General features: G+C 32.2%; 1 protein-coding gene across 3 annotated transcripts in view; it reads right to left on the bottom strand.

Moving 5' to 3' along the window:
• The window catches only part of LOC116771443 (histone-lysine N-methyltransferase MECOM-like), a 68,857-nt gene that overhangs the window by 18,301 nt on the left and 29,843 nt on the right, over nucleotides 1-20,713 (bottom strand). For 2 of the 3 annotated variants that reach the window (XM_061523346.1, XM_061523347.1), the window contains exon 3: nucleotides 5,040-5,431. In XM_061523346.1, coding sequence (XP_061379330.1) covers nucleotides 5,040-5,431 — 392 coding nt within the window. Of the gene's footprint in view, nucleotides 1-5,039; nucleotides 5,432-8,109; nucleotides 8,346-20,713 lie in introns of those variants that run through there. The other variant, XM_061523348.1, reaches the window with a different exon arrangement.

Here is a 20,713-nt window from a genome sequence, read left to right as displayed (position 1 = left end):
AATCATACGATAATGATATAAGTAACGACAGCTCCCATGATAATGATAACTCTGACTCTATATTGTTTACCTCATGTGATATGACCGTGTCATTCCGCCCAGCCACATCTGGTCGCGTTAAAACGGATTAGCTTGAAGATTACAAGCTAAAAAAACACCATGACAAAGACACCGTCAGCCTCACCGTGACTATTGCAAGGATATGTTCGGCAGCTTTACGATTTTTTATAGCCTGTTTTTATTTCGGGGGTGCTAAAGTGTATTATTTCATACATATTACATACCACTTCGATCCTTTCTTGATATGTTTATTTAATTTCAACCGATTCGTGTAATTCATAATTACCTTATAGCTTCATTACAGCGGGTATTTAATGGGACAATTTGTTTTCTTTAATCACCCAAAGTAAAATATAACCCTATCATAGGTTATTATAGAATTATTATAGTGTACAAAATTAGTGTGTACATACTAATTTGAGTTACATGCACAGAAATGTTCATAGTGTTATTTCAAACCGGATATTTCTATGATAGCTGCAAACGATCTATATATAGTGCGATAATTTACAAACGTCTCACGTTTTAAGAACAAACATTTAGACATTTAATCGGAACATCGAGAGCGTTATTTAAAAACATAACTCACAATACGCCGTCAATGTTGGCCACTTGGCATCCCACAGTCAACAATCACGTTGATTTCTTGTGTAAACATCTCTTAACCTTACCCAATAACCGATGTATATCAAGTTGCTTTCGGAGTATTACGATATTTTGTCTACACGGATGCTGGCGATGTATCCACGACCAGCCGTTCCTGAGCTCTCGGACTTTAAGTGTCCGGTCCCGTTTAAAGCTCGGCGAATTCGGATGAGCGGCCAAGATAAATTGGCGGTCGGTTACATTGTAGCGCGAACGTGCCGTGGCTTCAACTCCACGGGCTATTATTGTTCTGGCCAGCACCGATGAAATATTGCCCCACTGTGCATGCCCGCACTGTTTTCGCTAACAGAATCGCTGTTAAAAATATCGGTGGGAATTCGCATCGGAGATACGAGTTTCTAACTCCGGAAACACATTCGAACTGTGATTTGGCGAACAATATAAAAATACATCAGTATACATCCAACATCGATACCAAACACAGAACAGGAACGTAAACTTCTCTATTACTAAAATCATTCACTTCTTAAGTCTTAAGATCATCTATCAGAAGCTTAATAAAAAAATCATTTATACTAAGCACAGATCGCATTTTTTCTCAGAGAGGGGAACGGGGACAAGTGACAATTCAATACAAAGATAAAATTTCTATCACGCCCGAAGATTAGCCGCTATTGTACTACGGTGCGAGATTAACTGATAACTATTCGTTTTGTTAATAATAAAAATATTTGGATTGTCAGTTTGGGGTGAAGCTCCCCTAAGTTATTATTTATACCGCCACTTTATCAAATAGATACATATATCATACAACCAATTGATGATTATAGAAATCTATGAACAACATCAATACTTAAAAACTTCAACGCCAATATTCCTATATAACGATCGATTGAAACTCAATCGTTATCTGGACGTCATGACGACTTATTACGTATACTTAAGTTTAATGAAAATAATTGTTATAACAACTGTACAGAATTAGTCCGAGTATTTTCAGTACGATATCTATTTTATTACGCACTGATAGTTCCGTTTCATTACAGAATATCGTGCATTGTGACATCACATTATATTATATTATACAAATAAAATAAAATAATAAAAATGAATAAAAACAATGGCCATTATTAAACATGAATATAAGTTAGCCGTCATACGAACATCGTGACAAATTTATATTTTAATCGATAAAGCATAATTACTCCGCTGACATTGAACGTAATTTCAAGGAGAACCATACATTTGTTATGTAAAATAATTAACATTGCGATTTGAACTTTTACTGTCTACGATTAAAATTTATTAAAACATATATGTAGGTATTATAAATTGAAAATAAATATAAAATATTTCAATTGTATTAAAACTGATTATTATTTATAGCATACAAAAGCTGATGTCAGTAGTCCGCTGTAATGAAGATGTAATGGGCCTGCTAATCCTTTACTAAGGGGGTGGATTTCAAAAGATGTCAAGCGAATATGACAGCTATTTTGACAGTAATGCAACGTATTCGAAACACAGTTGTCATAATAATAATCAAAGCTTTAACTGTAAAATAAAAGAAATTCTAACGGTTATTTTTACATCTGTCAAATTTTACCGTTTCGCTATCTGTGTTCGTCGTTTTTCAGTTCATTGGTATATGAAAATAATAAATTTTAATATCCGATACATATAATATATTATGTATCGACAAACATATTATTCGCGGTCCGACGCTCAACGTAAAATAAACAGTGGCTCATCAAACATTCATAACCAATCCCCTTTGTCAGGTCGAAAGCAAATAGGAGTGATGTTTTACAAAAAAAATATTTTTTATTCACAATTAAATATAAAAATTGCAATCACAATTAGCCCCGCCGAACCCGCGTCAATCCTGACACGGCATCATTATTGGACTTGCAAATTTATGAGATGATTGACATTCCGATGTGATCCTATTGTAACAAACAAGTTCGGCTCATCAAAAATTCATTGATCCCAGTTCCCATACTTTAATAATTATCTAATCTATTTAATAGAAACATTAAATCAAACCGAGATCGCATATTTTAAGATGTTCAACGATTTCAATCATATTTAAACATAAAAAAATATGAATAGTAATAATAAGAGGAGATCGATATAAAACTTGTGAGAACCGTTTCTATAATTTAACTGGATAAGGGAAGTTTAAATGCAATTGTAAAGGAAGAGATGCATTTCAAGAGATTTCGTGACAATTTTATTATATAAAAAAAAAAACTTGCCAATCAAGTTTAATTTAAAAATGAGGTTTAGGTGACGTCCCTTATTGTTGTGCAACCGTTATTTTTTCTTTAAAAAAATGCGAATTTTATAAGGAAAAAAAAAATCTGTTGACGGGGGTCACGCCTTAACCAAAATTAAGTTTTATTCGTAAGCACCTTTATGCACTTTGACACGGGATGAACGCGTAAAAAATTCATTCATTGAGAACATCCGTTTTTTGCTGTATTGAGACATGAAATTTTTTGAAACGGTGGTTAGATAATGTTACCGTCTTAACATAAACAATACAACCCCTTTAAGTTTACGTAGACATGTGAACACGGCACTTAATCCTATCCTTAGAATCTATTAGATATAGCCGGCATAGAAAATATCTTTACCGAAGGGTAAGAAAAACTCAAATAGCTACGAAAATAGAAGCGATTTTTTTAAATTTCACTAAAAAAAAAAGGACGCCTATTTTTTAATATGAATTAATTTTTAACAGATTATAATAATAATTGTTCCGCTTGATAAGGTAACAGGCATCAAAGAGACCTTCTGCTTGACTGCGCGGAAGCAGCTCGGTCAGCGTTCAGCGACATAACGATCCCACAATTGGCGCCATTACCCAGACCTCACGTTCCAAATTGCCCAACTTTGCTATAAATATCAAAAGAAACTAAAATATTATTTTTTTATTTTGACATTTACATCATTATTTCAATTATCTATCCAAAAACATCAATTAAATGGAATGGAAAAACTATTCGAGTTTTCTTTAGTTTTCTCGGTTTTATAAAATAATAGTACCATAAGTTGTAACCATATTTAATTCTCGACGACGATCAGCATCAACAAATGCGTGTTCCATAAAAGGACATGGATATACTAGAACCGGAATTAAATATCTACGCCTCATCGGATCACAATAGCATGGTTTGACTGCAACCCGACACCCACTACATTGAGATCTATCTGTTTTCAATACATTTGATAATTTAGCGAAAAGCGCTTCACTTAAAGCGATTTATTTACTGTCGAACTCAATAAGTATTTATTAATTACACTGATAAGGTAGGTTTTCACTTAACCTCTGACGATACAGCATATACAGGCGTTACAAAACAATAATCACTATGAAAATAAATCATACGTCAGCCTTGTAATAAAGCGATGTATATGCTGCAGCAACAAATATGGGTATTATAAAAGGCGCTTGCGCATCAATCTCTTAACATCTGATGTTCCGGTCCTTTGTGGTTCGTATTGCAAATCTTTATTTAATATTTCATCGTAAAATTCACAATTAAATGGTACTTAAAATAGTTATTGAAAAGTCTTGAATATTCCATTGAGGCATTTATATTTTCATACTTTCCGCCTTAAAACGTTGAGTTGTCATTTATTTTTAGTTGTTATAAATACGTCTTAGTTATTTGATTTCATTGTTTTCATTTAATTTAATCAGTTATATATATATTTTTTTCTGAATACAATTTGTAAAAGAGCGGTGAGCGAAATTTGATACTGTCATACTTTAACATATTTTGGTGCAATTCTGGAAAGACAGACAATTGACTTCCGTTTCCTATGGACATGCATAACACACCCATAAGATCAGATCTCGAAACGCACTCAATCGAAAATCTGATGCAATCATTTCAAATCATGCCATTCTATTTTAAGGTAGGAACTTAAACCTGAACTTCGAAAAATACTTCACACAACAACTATTTGAAATCTTAAAGGTTATTTCAAATAACGCAATAATATTATCTATACAACCCTTTCTTTCAATAACACCAAACTTATTTGTTGGAACCTAATTAAGTGTGACACGACAACTATAAAAAATTTAACTCGAAAAAAAAACAAACCAGAGTTACTTAAGACATCAATAAAATAAACAGTTTACTGCTGACATTGACATTTCTTTCAAAGCTTCAGTTTTTAGTCATTATTTATGAACGAAACCACTCAGTTTTGACTCTTAATCCTCACTCGAAAGTTAAACACAAGTGGTTTTAATGTGACCAAAGGACGCCTTGTCTTGTTAGTGAGGCGCGGACGAATTTGTCCTGTTTTGAAGTGCTATATTATAACTTTAAAATAAACTAATACAAAAAACTAACCTCAGACTTTCCGTTGAACGGACCATATTTGGTGCCGGCTGGTATGATAGCTTTGGCGACGATCCCGCCTGATTTCATTAGTTTCAATTCCCTCGGTAGATTCGGTTCGGATTTCTCCAGATCCATGAAATCGTCTTCCTCGTCGGGAGTCTTCGTTTGGTCCAGGAACCTGTCGTTCGGGAGCTCTAGGGGCCTGGAGAAGTATTTCCTGCTGTACTCGTAGTTAGTGAGGTATGACTCTTGAAGTCCGAAGTCCAAAGCGCTGTAATATTCTTTCATGTCTGTTCCTGGAGCCATGTTCTCCTGTTTGATGTGGACCAAGGTGGGAGCTGACTCTGATGCACCGGAGCTCGGACTTGGCGGAGGACTCACTGACTCGTGACTGTCAGCGGCTGTGGAATAATTTAAAGGTCAATAAATCTCCACAATCACACAGAAATAAATGAAGGATGTAATTAATTTTGAGTGAACTTTAATAATAATCTCAAACGATCCGTGCTCCTTGACAACGCGAACCTGTCTTATTACAGACATAAAAAGATGATGGAATGCAGGACGGTGATCGCATTATGCGTGGTTTCCGTTCACCACAAAGGACTTCCGCTTGTCTCTTCACTCAGAGCATCCCTCCGAAATGCAAATCAACATGAAGATATGTCTTTGTTTTTTGTATTCTCTTTGCGGTTATTAGCAAATTCTTTTTTTTTTTTTGCTACACCCGTAACCGCTGGCTTAGTACAATCTATCGGATGAAACATTTAAATACAATCTACACTTTTTTATAAGCTCGCAGCTTGTAACCCTATTATCCGTCATATTTAATCACAAAGATAAACAGCTAGGTGCGGTGTTTAGTCGAGAGAACGAATTCATTACTAGCGGACGCACGCGTGTCATCAATAAACTACATCCCCTAGTCAAATACAGCTGAAAGAGACACTCCATAAATCATAACCGCCCCATTACTACTAATATACTTGTTAAAACAACCCCTATCTCGTCCATACGTCTTTCACAGCGCGTGGCAGTGAAAAAACAGAATCGAATTAGACGCTTCATAGATCTGTATTACAATAAGATTACAAGAGAGCAGTGATAACCGCTTAGCATTACAAAAGTGCAGTTCCTACCGACAATGCGCAGGATATGCGTGTGTCTTAAAGGATTTCTTTTGTGAGCTCGGTTCGCCTGCGTACCTTTAACCCTGTTGCTATGCTACAACACCTGTCGCAATCAATTTATCGTTTTAAAACTACAGTCATATTATTTATATTATATTTATATTAATTCAAACAGTACACGTATCTGGCACGAAAGTCGTAAATATGCATACGAATTTCAAATTCAAATTAGCCATATCGGTGATTTGATGTGAGCGCTCCGTGAGCGGACAATGCTGAAGAGCTGTCGTTAAATCTTCGGTTTCCGCAGAAACTGACCCATGTTAAAATAAGAACAAACACACAAACTCACTTAGAGCTGTCCATGTTTTCATATGTTATATATTATTATAAATTAATACAACAAAATAATACCTTCACTGGCGTTACTTGTTAAAAATGCGTTTTGATAAGCATATTCGTATCAAATTTCTTTGGATTACTTTTTCTGCTACAAAAAGCTGTACATGCATTGCTATACTTTGTCGGTATTAAATTATATGAATCAATATATATATATAAATATATATATTTATATATATAATATTTTATTCTGCCTGTATCTACAGCACTCACTTCAGTATTTCAAGTTAGTTACGGCAACTGACAATGGGAGAAGTTATTCTGTCACTCACAGTTCACGGACTCGCATCATAAAACTCTTAACAAAGACACGCCATATAACAAAGGACTCTATCACAGAGACCTAAGACTTATATTTGTTTAATATTAGCAAGCTCAAAATTAAGTATAGTGCATGCCTCATCGGCAATACATTTGCAAGTATGTACCCATTGATTTGACGACCGCTCGGTTCTGGCAAAATAGAATTTCCAGTACTTAAATATGTTAAAATGAGGTGTATTTCTTTCCTACATTAACATAATAATTGTACGTATAAATCTCGAATACATACAAATACATATAACTAAGGAAATCTATTATCTAAGGAAAAATAACGACTCCGTTTTTTAGGACACCAGTTAAATAATATCTCTCATATCTTAAAGTTTCTTTTTTCTCAAGATGTTTATAAATTTCGTAAATTTACTTGAATATCGTTCGTTAAAAGGGACTGAGCGGTTAATAAAAAAATGTGTGCCATACCATTTTATATTAATTTTAATAAAAATATTAAATTATCTTTGTAATAGGTATATGACATTATATTATTTTTTCAAGATTTTTGCTACGGAACTGTATTAGTAGAAATAAAATTACTCACAGTCGTTGCTTAGGATATAAAAAAAAAGTTAAAAACCATAAACCAAGACACTTACAAAATCAACCACAGATTGATATTATAAAAAAAAAAACTTTTGCAGCGGTTCAAAAAAAAACCCGCTATCTGACCGCAGATCATAGACAAACAATATATATAACAGATAAAAAAAATATTTCACAGGTTAGTGATGTAAACAGGACCTTTGAAAACTTAAGCTTTGTCAAACAAACGTTAAACCGGCGGCGGCTTTCAAGACGGAAAATATCGATATAAATGTATTCAACGATATTTCGCACACCCTTCACATTATAGATAAAGGTTTTGTCAAAACAAATTAACACTTCAAACTGAAGATACGGGAATATGATATTCGTTCTATATATAAATATTATTGTATTTCTTATAGCAAGTTTATTTTCATTATATTTTCAACTTTAATTCTATTGGAATTTGTTTTATTTTATAATGTCGTTAATTGGCACAGAGGATAATTAGCCGTTAGTTATCTTTAGACTTCCGTTCTTTCAATTAAATTTTGATAGTGTTCTAATTAAAGCTGTCATTTTTTTTATTATTATAAAACAGATAAGACAATGACATATTAAATATAAGCCTTTATAATGAAGATATAATTATAAATATTAAAAAAAAATTAAATTGTTAAGTACAAAAATTTCTAACTCACCAGACATCTTCATTTTCAATCTCCGACTTATTTTTAAGACATGCCAATTGAATTGCCAATCGTATTTATTTTATTAATAAACGAACCACCATTTTAAGACACCAGAATCAATGTCACTTCACATATAACCACCGTCCTGTCCGTGTGTACAGCGCTGGGTGTGTGCGTCGGGCGCGACGGACGATCTCACAGTAACGAGAGGAGAGCTCATCCCTAGAATCCCGACATACCCTCGCCCCACCCTGCACCCCTGTCACCCCTCTCTTTCATACATAAGGGACGTCCGTACAAGGTTACTGAATTTTTTTAACCTAGTTGGATATAACGTTCGTACAAAGTTACTGATTTTTTTTTAAATCTATTTTCGGATATCGACTTTCGAGCGAATTTGCTGATTTTTTTTTATGTTCGTTTTGAGATTTAAAATATTTTTATAGTTTTTTTTTTAAATCTATTTAGCAAAGACTTTCATAGAGAGTGACTGTTTTACTAAATAAATTTGCTAATAACGGTTCATACAAGATAACTGTTGATATTTTTCTATCTATATATTAGTTATTTCAATGAAAAAGTTCATTCAATGTTACCTTTTTTTTCTTTTTTTTTCGGACACTAGGCTGGTTTTTTCTTATATGTTGTATATAATTCTATTATATTATGTACCCGGACGTTACGTTAAATTTTCTTTGTTCCTTTCGCCCTTATTACATATCGACATTACGATATCAATCTCTTGTTTTCTTACTCATAACACCATTACAATATTTTACACCGGTGACGTTCGAACAATGGCCCTTTAGTTATCGACAGCGCTTATAAGTAATCAGTTTCGCCACACGACCAGCGACCGTAGAGCTCTATCGTTTCACGCGAACAGAGTTCAATGGGAGTTTCAGCGCGGATAGACCTATAAATGGATTTCATTTAATAATGGTCGCCATATTGCTTTGATTGAAAAGAAACTCGATTCAAAACAAGCCTTGTCTTATCGTGTCTGGATATATTACAATCCAATTAAAATTAAACTTAATTCGATAGCAAAAATACGCAGTCCAAAGATCACTAATATTAATTCAGTTATAAAATTCAATGGTAAATGAAATACGTATGAAAATAGGCAGTGTGGCAAGTGAGACGGCAGATAACTAGATAACGTACAAGATCAGTGGCTGCTGTGTGATTGGTGGATATTCGAGATGGGCGTGGCCGGCGACGGATGCACCAATGAGATGATCCACATTATCTGCGTCTTTGTCCGTCAGGAGTCTGAAGAACGCATCAAGTACCAATATACAGTCTATAAACGTATCTCACACATGATACGTAAATACACACAAATCGATTATATTTCTGATTAATTTTCATTTATTTAGCTGTGAAGCTGACAAACGGAATCAATTTGCGCAGACACGTCCTGATAATCGATTCAAACAGATCCGATAATCGATTTTACAGTCCGCGTTATAAATGAATCTGTGATAAGGAACGTGCAAACAACCAGCTAATGTCTTGAACATGTTGCTGTGAATTAATAAAATAAACATATTCCACTTTATCATATAGTATAAAATTATTCAGAAATAGGGAGAATCTTTAAGAGTTTTAGAATATTTGTATCTAATGAACTTAATATTGAAACTCATAACGCCCTCAAACTAGACACGTATATATGAAATTTGTTAAAATACTAACTTAATATACAAAAAAAAAATAGCGATTACCTTTAAATTAATATAAATCAATATTATTACCTTCGTTTCTCTTTGTATAAATGAGTTTCGTATTACTAAATAGCGAAATCAATATATTTTTGTTAATATCTCAACTAAAACCCCTTAAAATCAAACTACTTGTGTAGAGCCATTCAATTCTATATACCTATCCTACACAAGGAAACGTTGAGCGAATTTACTCAGCGGGGGGTGGCCGCGGCGGCCATCTTGCTGGACGAAGAGCGTCAGAACGTCTCAATAGTACAGTATGAAAGAACACACTCAACATATATGTGGATATATAATAATAATGTTGGAATAATCATTTTATAGTTTTCAGGAGCAAATAATTGATAGTTTACGGTTACAAGAATATATACCTACGACTTATAAATAACTACACATAGTTGGCAGCTATTCTGCCAATGTAGCTAAATAAATCCTCCATCGAAACAAACTCCATGGTATATCCGAGCTGAATTCACAATGACCGGCCATTTGGGACACGACTGCCGCGGCGACAATTTTATTTGCGGAGTCCCCCCCATTTGGTACCTCCCTTTGTTGGCAATTCTTAATACGTTCCTCGCATACTGAAGCAAAAACTTGGATTCCCGCTCGTAGTTTATGTTGGCTATTACAGTTTTATTCACGTTTACGCCTAATGGCTCGCATGTTAAGTAAACGAATGTTTTCGGGTTCTGTTAGAACTAGCTAGATTTATCTATGTGTCATTAAAACTCCTTGAATTCCATCAGACGTACATTGGCAGAATAAAATCGGATTGAGTCAAATGTCCAAGGAGTTCCGATATTCTAAATTTAAAATCATTGCTATTCATTGATATCGAGATCCAACTGTCGAGTCCATTGAAAATGCGATCGTATCTCGCAATGGATGCCATTATTTTCAATTCCATTCGTTTCAAACTCCCAGGGACAGAATGTGTTAGAGCTGATAAAGGTTTTATAGAACTGCGATTTACTATAGTTTGCAATTTTTGACTTTGTGACCAGTCTGACATGTAGGTACTCAAAATTCTCATAAAAAAAGAAAGAAATACTTAGAATTTCGAATTAGTAATCTTATTTGTAGTGGTTTCTAAAAAAAAATAAGTTTTCAAATGATAATATTAATCAATGATAGCATTGATAATATAAAATTAATATTTTGGAAGCCAGATAGGTACATATAAAGTTTATATTCTAAATTTAAACTAAAATTTAATATGCTAAGGGTGGTGTAAAATAGGTTTACTTTTATTATAGATAAGTTGGCAACACAATTTGAAGTGGTCTGATAAAAAATCCATTTCAATTTATATAGTAGACGTACGATAGCCGATGGGTGAACCTCCCGGGGCGATCCGATTTAAACAGCCAATAAAACTGTATTACATATATAGGGCTTGGACACATCGACAGAATTTGAGTGTAGGTAGTTTAGATGTTGTATGACAGGCTTAAAATTCAACATACATATATTAATTTTGTTTCCTTCATTTTTGACATTTTTCAAGTTGGCATTTTTTTATTTAATTTAAACAAAAAATACTTCACAAAGCTTATTTACTGCAATACGAGATGGAAATTATATAAAAAAATAAAATAATCAAAAGTAGAATGAAAAAAACCCCGGACATTATTGAATTTGCTTATAAGTAGACTGTCGTTAATCTCACCAAATTATGTGTTACATAACAGTTTTCAGATGAGGCTCATCAAACCGAACACCGCTTTCAAGTCTCACAAGAAATAGGACATGCAGAAAAATATTAAATTCATCATATTTTTAAAATCTTAAGATAATACCTGGTGATATATTTTTTTAATGAAAGTTTATAACGCTAGAAGTATTAATAGAAAACACATATCAATATAAATTGCTATTTTTATTTTAGATAATACATGCGTGTTATACATTTGTTATAAAAAAAGCTTTGTGTAAAAAATAGTCAAAATATATGCAGAAGTATTTTGACTATTTTAGATTCCATATTCATTTTTTGGCGCTAATTATCTTAAGTAGAATTTTAATCTTATTGCTTCATATATTAATATTATATATAGTATTCAATCTTATATAATGTAGGGATTTTTTTATATAAATAAATAAGTACTTGTGTAAACTTGTGTAAAGTCTCCAAGCAGTTACACTTATGTTTGAAAAAAATAATCACAAGATTGTATCTTTATTTTAATATTTTTTTAATGAGGAATATTCTAATAAAGGCAAAATATTGAACTTAATTTTCTCTTTTCATTAATAACATTTGACTCGCGCAGACTGGACAAACAAAATAAAGCATGCTTGGTATATGAAAGCACACGAGATGTAATCACACAGACTACACGAACACATTGACATCACCCAATGGCGGACGAGAGAAATGACTCCAAGCTTCTTACCAATTCTGCCCCATACTTAGCCAAGTTCAAAACGACTTGATAACGAACAAAGCTGACTCCATTGATCCCGGGACAATAGCTCTCGCAAATTACACACCCGGACGGCAATTACGCGCCATAACAACATATATATTTGTATGACAATGATTCGAGTTTTTGCGAAATACGATACGCCATGACTGTGTGAGAATTTAGCGCGAATTTCTGTAATTACTGTCAGACATCTTATTTATAATCTAGATTCTAGATATGTTTTTGTGATGATTAAAAATGTTGGTCTCAGAAACAAATATAAAATTTTATTTGTATTTTTTTTTAATTAATAGGATCTCTATTTATAATTAAGTACACGTTTATATTAAGCTCGGTAAAGTTTTCTTAATAATATCTAGTAATTATCTCGTCCTTTCATGAACATGCTTACTAAACTAGAAACGAAACGTCGGCTGGAACATAATAAGTAAAAACCTAATACAAGAAATATAAATCCAAAAAATAAATTATTTTTATAAAACAGAAAATAGTACTTCTGGATAAAAAAAAACCTTAAAAAAATCGCTACAAAAATATTCAGTCAATTTTTTTTTAAAATTATTCTCAAAGAAGTATTTACATATGTAACCTCATTCTGTAAATATGTCATACAGTGTGCACGGATGAATACGTATAATTAATAGTATATCTCTGTCATTTATCCGGTCAGACGCTCTCAGAGCTGATAGTCGCCCCACTTCCTAACAGTTTCACGGAAGACGCACCCGACGCTATGGTAATCAATTTATTGTTTACAATTTTTATGACGATTTTTATCGATATCGTAAAACCGGTCGGTGTTAAAGGTGACTTATCGGACTACGGATGCTATTCATAGAATTATATTGTTTTAAATTTAAATTTATGTTTTTATGAATCGTAATTGAGTTAGTTAATAATTTATTATAATGATTTTCCGTTATTCTCATATGATAATGGCGTCGTCTGTGATGGCGCCCACTGTGTTCTGTCAACGCTGAGCGCGTCAAAGGGTTTCTGTCAAGGCGCGAATTAAATCTACCAGCGGGAGGCTTCAGAGGTGCCCTCAATTCATCTGGACCGGTTCTATCAGGTTTTTTGTATACCCTTTTTGATGTTGCAACGTTAGATGTTACATAAAGTATGTGACGATTCACAAGTGCCCTTGTATGTATTTTTTTTTGTTATGTTGTTCTGTTCCACTTCATTATTCCTGTTATTTGGTTTTCGATATAGGTATTAACAAAGTTATGATTTTATTATAAATATATATTTATTATAATTATTAGTTCAGTATTTATTATTTGTTATGCACAAACCGTATCTACCATTAGGTTCCCGACAGGTGAAACCGTACGTTCAGGCTTACACTAACGTTCCAAATTTAAATTACGATAAAAATATCATCATGCAACCAGGCAATTGTCTTATGTTTTTTAAATTTAGAACAATATCAATCAATCACACACAAAATCGAAAAGGAAAGAAATTAAGGGTACAAAGTCAAGTTACCCCAATGCCATCAAATAATTAGCTCGCGATAAAATATTGGCAGTCTTTCCCTTCCGTGCCATCTCGAGCCACAACTGTCGATGTCACCTTAATTTACGAGCTTCAATTATAAATTTCACATCTTTCGTAATATTCCAAGCAAATTTGAACTTTATTTCCAAAATTATATGATTCCGATTAAAATTTAATGATTTATTTCGAGGATATCTATATTCTATACATTCATAATCTGAGATGTGATGTAATTTTTACTTAAATCAATAAATATAAGAACAAAAATATATTTAATGAAATTGTCATAACATTTATGTAGCAATTAATTTTAATAGTGAACTCTGTTGCTTCCCGTTGTTGAGGCTGAGATAAAACTGATGATTAAAGCTGAAAAGATAACAATGGAGTTTTTAATGTTTAGTTAGTGTTTCCTTATGACCCCTGACATTAGATACTGGTGTATTCCTGCTAATTAAATTTAACAGGCCATTGTTATCAGTCACTTGTTTGCTCACTGTTACATTTATTTCTATACACTATGTATGTATATTTACGTTATAATTTTCTTATATTATAATCCGCGTCTAATCTTAATTTGTATTCGATCTTAATTTCAGCTTCCCCTGATAATTTTGTGATGTCTTCCCAGCGAGAGAAACATTAAATTTTCCAAATTAATCTATACAAAAGACAGTACGAATGTCGTGTTTCGCGAACACAAAGATATGATTAAACTGCCAGCCACCGGCTTCGTTTATAAAATAAAAATTATTTGACGAGGGTTTGCCATTAATTTTGGCGACAATGTGATAAATAATAAGAGAGGTGTAATGGGGGCCGCATCCCTCTAAAACGTCACTTTGAGCTGCTTTTGAAGTTTCTGACAGCTCACATACTAATTTCCTCTCCGATGGCGTTGGAGCCGACACGTTTCAATAAAATCATTGTGTTTTTACACTTTTTAAATCCCAAACATTTGATACTATCCAATTACATACAAATATCCAAATATATATAGACTTAATAAACATTAATAGTATTTTGGCATTACAATTATCGACTGTGGCCTCACAATTTATATGTCAATTATGTCAATGACATTAGTGACGTATCACAAGACATCAAAGTGCGTCACTAGCATGCATAGAAATTTCGCAATTAGAGCTTACACATTAACTGATTAGTTAGTGATATCTCAATTGTATTGGTTATGGTTAAGTTTATATGAAAACACGTATCTATAAATGAAAATTTCATTTTTGTTAATAATTAATTAAATTCTTTTCACAGATGATGTAATGTTTGAATTGTCTTCATAAATCCATAGATAATTTTGTTCGGTAAAGATTTATAGGAATAATGTAAGTCTTAAGAGTAATTAATGTTTATTAATATTCTATGAGATATATCGTCGCAAAACATATTCATATGAATGTAATCCAGTGAAACAGATATTGCGTGAACATTCGGCGACAGTAAATCAAATTTAAATTCGACTTGGCGTTTCATGGCGGCGCGTGATCCGTGAAAAATTGCTTATTTTAAAACGCCATACAGCCGACGCTCTCTCTAGGGTGGATGAGAAACTTGATTTTTTTTTTAAATATACATTATAAATCTATAGCTCATATAAGTATATGTTTTATTATCTGTTAACATAATACCAAGTAATAAGATAGTAATGAAGTAATGTTTATCTAAATATAAATATATATATATATGAATACTGTTAAATAAATATATTTTTGATTTGGGTTTTTTTTTATTTTTTTGGCTGTATGAAGATCACACAAATCAAGGATTCCATTGCGCTCGAAAAAAAAATCCTCTACCGGATCCCAAACCGATTGCAAATGTCGTGTCCATATATCACGCAGATCATCAGATTTTTTAATAAAATTGGCTTCCCTACAGTCTGACTGTATTCGCATTGTTTGTTTTATGTATCATTTTTTTGCTATATCACAACACTACGATAGATTGTTTTAAAATTATCGAATGTTTCGTCTAATTGGCTTCGGTTCTTTCACTTGTTATCGTTATATTTATATGTTTATATATTTCTTTAAATACATCACCCAGCCGGTAATGTTATCGTAATACGAATTCAAATTATCGTAATTATAAAACTCGCTCCCACTTCAAACCTCTCAGATTGCTGTCCAAATATACGTTAGGGGTCCGTTACGATTCTTACAATCAAAAGAATTCGATCAACCAAGTCGGGCCCCATATCTATTCTTTGCTACCCCTACCTGAAGATTGGATGAATTAAAGGATATTGATTCGTAAGTTAATGAGGTTAGATTTCAATTTTAATTGTTCGCTCCGTTGGCTTCGAAGTCGAGTGTCTAGCAAAGAAAATCGTCGATAAACAAAGGTGTAGTTAAATCAATGCTTCACATTTTAATATCTGGGTTTGTATGAACAAACAGAAAAAAAAAACGTTTTGTTGTCAACCACATTCTTATAAATGTTTGAAATTATTATGAAAATCAGCATTATTGTAAAAAAGATCGCTTAATTTTTTTTATAAGTGATTGTTTCATGTCATCTCATTATTTTTGACGTATTTGTTTGAGATTTGGCGAAAAAAAAAATAATTTTAGTTTATTTTATATAATATCAAAAAAAATATATAATGAAAAAAAGATTTTTGGAAACACATTCCTATGATTATTCTACAACGTCCATACTGCGTATTCACAGTATAAGATTTATTTTGACATACAATTCTCTCACAAAAAAATATATATATGTAAAAAAATCTAATATATTTTATATATAGACGCCGTTTACGAAACAAAAAAAAAATTCAAACATTACAGAGTCCTTGAAATAATAAAAGCAGACATTTGCTAACTTGAGGTCGAACGGAATCCACTCGCAGCGTTTGTTCTTACCCCCGTTATTAATACAAAACATTTGATAAAAATCATATTTTTTAATCGGTACACTCTGGGAACTTTATGTTTTTTTATTATTAATAATATACATATAATAATTTTGTATATTTAATTACGTTTACTTTGAAATTATCACGCGTTTCGTAAATACGATTTGACAACCGTTAGATAATTATCAGTGATATATTAGAATACGAGAAACGGCTAACCTACAATTTCACGCAAAAACTGACACGGAGGGGTCACAGTGCACATTTCACCCTTTGATTTTTTTGTTAAAAAAAATCATTTTTTCAGTCAATTTCTGATCAGGGCGCCATTAAAAAGAATTTCGCACGGTTAGTTACGACAAAAGGGTGTCACAGTTTATTTGAATGACATACTAATTTTGGTTTTATAAATGTTAACAATGGAACTGTCTCCAAGAAATGTCTATCTCTACCTGTCTTTGTAGGGATGTCGCAAAAGGGTTGATCCTTTTACTTGACCTTTGACATGAGGGGTTATTTTTTTGGTGGAATGTGTAAATTCGTAACACAGATATGTGTAATCAGCGTCGATTGTTAAATTTACAGGCTTCGTATCTTTTTTTTAAATAATCACACATTTTTTGATAACTTTCCCATCGTATCTGTTAGTTGTACTCCGCTGCTAGATATATTTTTGTAAATATTAATGAATAGAATATACCATAATGCAATAGAAATTGTATTTTAACTTACAGATTGTAGCAATTTATTCTTATTTTATTAAAATTAAAAAAAAACTGAAGTTTTGATGTGAATCTATTACATCAAATGTAAGGAACAGTTTTAGATTACATTAAATCTATCTTATATAAATATATATATCTCAAAGTGTTTTTTACAAACATTTCTTTATCCTCTAATAACATCCCTCGTTACTGAAACATAAGCTCAAAACAACCTTATTACGCCCTATCTGGTTTGATGATTTTCTCTTCTATACATTCTCACAAATCTCACCTCATTAATTTCGTGTAATGATTAAATAAATCAAGCAAAACCGTCACCATTTTATTAGTATATATTTATATCTCCCATACTATATATATTTATAACTCCCAAGTATATAGTAGGTATATAAATCTTTCACTTGCAAACATTCCTTTGACTTCGAATAGCACAGATATTAAAGAACAAATTGTAAGAACACACACTGGGACCCATAGGTGTTCCTATTTTATATATTCAGCTACTATCTCATCAAGACCATAATAATATACGCATAGAGTTGAAAGTAGCACAACAAAACAACAATAAAATATGTAGCCACAGGGCGTATCTGTTTTGTCATGTGAATAAATCCTTACAAATCCTTTTAGTGATTATCATTTAAATGACAATAAAAGTCAAGACGTAAAGAGCTCTAACAAAAGGCTTGAACATAATAATCTAATATACATGAGCAGGCATTAAAGGCATTTGATATAATGTGTTGACCTTCAATACAAATACGAGAGGGAAGAAAGTATAGCTCGTAAAGACTCTTTTAAGTCATGATAAACATCACTTAATAATACAAATCATATAATTGTATCATTAGTTTATTATTAGACAAAAATATCATAAATAAAATAGTTAAATAAGACAAGTATGTAAGGAATGAGAGAAACCGAAAAGCTTGAACCGCCTACGTGCTACGTCGTAGACACAAATCGATTTGCGGTTAAAAGTGACAAAGTTTTTCAAGATGGCGCCGGGGTGGGGGTGTTATATTTTTTACTGTCGCCAGGGTGAGCAGTGGAGCCTATCGCAACAAGCCTCTCCACTCTTAAAAGCAGTCTAAGGGACGTTCTGATGTGCGCCCATACGGCTCTTTAAGTGTCTTATTGTACAGGCTGTTACATTTATATCTGGCAGACATTAATATGTGATTACAGATAAATTTATGAGAAAATCAAATCTGATTTCCTAACATATATATTATATTACTGTGACTAATGTTTTTATATCTGAACTGCTGAACCGATTTCAAGGAATTTAAATGAACATATAAGAAAAATCTGGGAGAATGAGATATGCTGATTTTTGATGCGATAACTGATACACGAAGAGAATCTTCCGCAGATTATTTTGTTTGTATGTGTATGTGTATGTTTATTGATTACGCCAAAACAAGCAAAATGACTCATGTATATTTTGTTTTTAAGCAGCTACGCTCTATATCAATGAATAGATAAAATAGCAAATAGCCGAATAAACCCAGTGGATAAAATATGATGTGAACACCATTTGTATAAAGAATTTCCCTTTTGAAATTTAAAAATGTATCAAGTAATAACATTTACTATACAAACGCTAACTCCGAGTAGATAAAGTGAATCCGCGGATAATATAACCGGGAACCGAACAAACATCCAACAAGAACGGAAATGTTTACCAACGAACGGTTAGCGAGGAAAAGGACGTAACTCAAAATATTAATTGGGAACAAACTAATATTATACATGTTTGTTTCTCTTTAAAACGAAAGGTACTTAATGGATTTTACTGAAACCTTACATTAAAGCAGTTTAGACATAAGAATAAGATATAAGCTATAGTTTATCCTTTAAATTTCTTTTAAGAACTATTGTATTGTTTATATACGTGAAGCATGTGATTAAATGTCGATGCTGGCTGATACATAACTCTTTTAACTTTTTACATTTCTCTCTGAGCCTAATTTTGATGTCCAAGCCGTCGAAGTCACAGGAAAAAATTACTTAATCAATTAATATATAAAAACAACTAATGAGTTTAAATAAAATTGCAGTTAAGTTTTTAAATAATCTTGTCAATATTTTAAAGAGATAATAAAAAATATGTGCCAAATGTATCATCGATATTTGTTTTTTTTATCATCTCTTTATTATTATCGATTATTATAATAAATCGACAGTGAGATTATATTGTGGGAAATCCAAACATTAAAGATATCGCTAAAACAATTATAAAATGACAAAAAAATATAATAATCTCGATAATAATTTTGTAACACACTCACCACCTTTTGCAAAGTCATGCTAGGTGGAGGTATGTCAATAAAAGCACAGTGGAAATTAATTTCACATAGCCCGAGGAGTTTACAAACCATCCCTGTTCACAGACACGTGCTGTGTTATGGATAATCATATTTTAGTAGCGCCCTCTGGCGAACGAGGTCACGACTGAATAAGCTAATATCAGTAACACAATAGCGAGTAGAGACCACCAAACTGAAATTATTAGACTCAGTTGATTCATATCTCAGGATATCTTCTGAAAACATTTCTTGTAATACACGTATATAAATTTTCTTATGTACGTTTTGTTCCTTATATGATTTTAATCTACACAAAAGTATGCTTACCTCGTGTTTGTACTTCACATTACAAACGGAGCGTTAAGAGTTTTTCATTCATAAACCTTCGCACATTGTAGTAATAACGTAGGTTACTGAATGAGATTTACTCTTTGTATTCAAAGTTATGCAAACTCGTACTAAGAGTTCTGATCTCTCTTAACTATTCCTAAAGATCAATCTACATATATATGATTCGTCAACGAACGCTCATATTATGTAATATATAAATATTTATAATATCAAGATTTTTTTTTTATATAAATAAAATTTTCCATTCTATTCAGACTAACGACTAAAAAGAATATCCATAAAAAAGTATATATGTATGTCTTATGATTTGCAATTATTAAATAGATACAAAGATACACAATATACGACTGTAGTTTATAACTTCCAATAATAGCAATCAATAGATATGTTATCTGAATCGTATTTTATATGTATCTGTGAATGAAACGATATATTTTTCTGTAAATACTCGCAAATCGAAAACTATCAATTAATACTGACACATTAATCACCTCATGACGTCACTGATGACTACGTCTCCTACGTTTTTTGCATTCAACGGTTTTATTATTAATATTTTTTTATTAAGCTTTATATATAGAATATGATCATTCTTTCAGATTTGATTTGACGAAGGGTGATTTAAATGAAAAGAACAATAGATCAAAACAATGGTCATAGTTTAGTGAGAGGACGGGAAGGT

Source organism: Danaus plexippus, chromosome 17 (genome assembly GCF_018135715.1).
Source record: "Danaus plexippus chromosome 17, MEX_DaPlex, whole genome shotgun sequence".
In the NCBI taxonomy this organism is placed as follows: domain Eukaryota; kingdom Metazoa; phylum Arthropoda; class Insecta; order Lepidoptera; family Nymphalidae; genus Danaus; species Danaus plexippus.
The sequence above is the reverse complement of the archived record's forward strand: the minus strand, read 5'-3'. Positions and strand labels throughout refer to the sequence as shown.